Here is a 2,802-nt window from a genome sequence, read left to right as displayed (position 1 = left end):
GGAGGGAATTGCACTTAGCCTATCGAGTCCCAACCCAACAGGAATCTTGTGTCTTGGATGGGACTTAACAGGTGCTCTCCTTTAGCCCTGAAGGAACATATGTCCAGGCCATGGAAAAAAAATAAAAAAGGAAATTCACATTTTTTCATTTATGAGTAGAAAAATAAGTAGTGTTATATTTGTTTTTTTGAGGAAACTCTTGCACTAGACGCTGCTGATGTGACCATTAAAGATATACCAAACAGTCCTTGTGTGGTATTTTTTTCTCCACCCGGTGTTTCCCCCCTGGTCAGTCATCTGAGGAGGAAGCTGGTCAAAGGCACTGTAGATGTCTCTGTCTCTGGAACGTTTTGTCCCTTGGGAGTGCCAGGAGCATGGGGGGAGCATCCTCCTGCAGTCTGGGGGGGCTCTGAAGGGTGTCTGGCCTCTTAGATGAGAGATGCCAGACTGCTCCAGTCACTCCCATCTGCTGGCAAAGAGGCATCACTGAGGTCAAACAACTGCTCAATGTTGACAGAGTTGGAGAGGTCATCTTCTGTCTCTTCAGACCAGGGATGCTGTAAGAGGGAAGTGGCCATAAAAGCTTCACCAAAGTCCAGATTGTTCTGGTTGGGTTCAGTGAGAACCTGCTCCTGGTCCTGGGCACAATCCCCGTGCTGCCCGTCTGCTGTCAAGTCCAGGTTGACTGTTGTGGGGTTGTCTGGAGGTGTGAGCTCCATATCCTCAAAAAGGGAGAATTCACCATTCAGGTTGGTGTCAAAGATGGCTTCCCAGTCAAAGTTCCCTTTCAGTGATCCCAGCTCAGGCTGCTCATCCTGGCTCAGCAAGGCAGAGTTGGAAAGCCGAGGCACCTTAGCCACTTGCTGGAGCGAGGGCTGCTTGCGCTTGTGCCCTGCTGGATTGGAGTTCAGTACGATGCTGACTCCTTCTAACTCTTTCAGCAGCTGCTGCGAATCCATGTTGATGTTGAGGATGTTCTTGGAGGTGGGAGCCAAAGCAGCTGGGCTGGCGACGCACTGATCTTCTGGCTGGGCTCTTTCGGCAAAGGCCGGATTGAGCTGCACGGGGGTCATTCGCCGCTTTTTGGAGGCACCATTCTTGAGCCGGTCAGCGTATTGGGGGTCCAGCTTCCAAAAGCCACCTTTCCCTGGCTCGCCCTTCTCCCGAGGTACCTTGATGAAGCACTTGTTTAAGGACAGGTTGTGCCGGATGGAATTCTAGACCCAAAAGAGAAAAAAAAAACCAAGGCTGAATGCTTGTCTGCTGCTGCAGCCACTACCTGTGTGCAGAGGCTGGTGGAAAAGGCCATTTTCAGCAAGGACCTTTGGGAAAAAGAAAGCAGAAACAGCAATGTCAAGCCATCCTGGACTGCATGCCCAGCAGACAGTCCCCTGCCCCGAGTCACTGACAGAGTTTTCTTACCTCTTGTCTGCTCCAGCCAGAGGTGGCAGGAGCCAAGGGGGTCGAGCGAGGACTTGCCAACCAAGAGGAACTTTGGGGCCACTGTTCTTGGCTGTATCTTTTGACCGTGGGGCCTTGGATCATGGCGAGCACTGGCAGGACCCAGACAGACTTGCTCCAGGCGTGGAGCTAAGCTGGAGGAGGGCAGGTCCTCCTCCATGGCTAAGGAAGGGTCTTTACCCTGCTGTGGCCAGGACCCCATTACAAGTGGCAACACATGGCAGTGCCATGGCAGGTGGCATCATCTGGGTCCTCCTTCAATCCCTCACTTCATCTGCACGCATTCCTAGTTTTGAGGGGAAATGGCCAATAAATAAGTACCATGCCTCCGGGCATACAGGCTGACAAAAGCCAGACAGGCAGAACTGGAGACACACGAGGGCTGTTTCACAGCCCCATATGTCCCCAGAGGTGCATCCTGGCCTGGGGAAGCTTGGTGTGAAATCACTGCATCTTCATCACCACTCAAATGAGTTGACGGGAAAAAAAAAAAAAAAAAAGACAAAAAAAAAGAAAAAGAGGACTTTCTGCTCCCGTTGAGCTGTTCTGACAACCTGAATATGCCTGGAGTGATGTGAATAATCAGAAAGGAAAGTCAGTTATTGGGTAAATAATCCAGTGTTGGACTCCACAAAGCCGAGACTGTATTAAGAGATTGGATATGGTAGAGGTTTTTTTTTTTAATGTTGCCTGGATATCTTTATGCTTATTCATCCATAATCAGTAGTGCCGAATAGGAAAAACAAGGCTTGAATCCTTAGAGCTGTTGAAAAACACACGCGCGCACATGAACACACACACACACACACAGATACACACACACAGACACAGACACACAGACACAGACACACACACACACACACACACACACACACTACAAAACCCTCCTCTAGGCTGAAGCTCCTTGGGTGTGTTGGCTCCTCTCCAAAGCACTCAGCTCCCACAGGAATATATCCATCTCCCCCTGGAGTATGGGTGGCATGACCTTTCCAGGCTGTCTTCACGTACGGGAATCAGGATAGGGGATGAGAACACAGCCTTGAAAAGACAGAAAGAAAAAAAAAAAAAAAAAGAGACAGATCAGAGGCTATAGAGGCTCCAAACCACAAAAATATAACAAGAACAAATAAAAAGCAGCATTGCCAATACAGAGATAAACATCTACACCGACCCCCACAGCCCCCCAGTGACACAGACCTTGCTCCCCAGTCCCAGGACACCATCCCCAGCTGTGTGGGGGACTTCAGATGCTGGCACACAGGAAAAGCAGCAGCCCCAGCCCCAGCTCTGCTGCTTGCATGAGCTGAAGATGTTGGTTCTCAGCCTGTCCCACGCTTTACT

General features: G+C 50.1%; 1 protein-coding gene across 1 annotated transcript in view; it reads right to left on the bottom strand.

Moving 5' to 3' along the window:
* Window positions 1-248: 248 nt before the first annotated feature.
* Window positions 249-2,802, bottom strand: part of LOC113486991 (forkhead box protein J1-like) — a 4,789-nt gene continuing 2,235 nt past the window's right edge. The window contains exon 2 of the mRNA XM_026861338.1: window positions 249-1,217. Coding sequence (XP_026717139.1) covers window positions 429-1,217 — 789 coding nt within the window. The 3' untranslated portion in view covers window positions 249-428. The remainder of the gene's footprint in view (window positions 1,218-2,802) is intronic.

The sequence above is a fragment of the Athene cunicularia genome (genome assembly GCF_003259725.1).
Source record: "Athene cunicularia isolate RWA chromosome 18 unlocalized genomic scaffold, athCun1 chr18_part1, whole genome shotgun sequence".
Lineage (NCBI taxonomy): Eukaryota > Metazoa > Chordata > Aves > Strigiformes > Strigidae > Athene > Athene cunicularia.
Note: the sequence above shows the minus strand (reverse complement) of the source record. Positions and strands in the feature narration are given on the sequence as shown.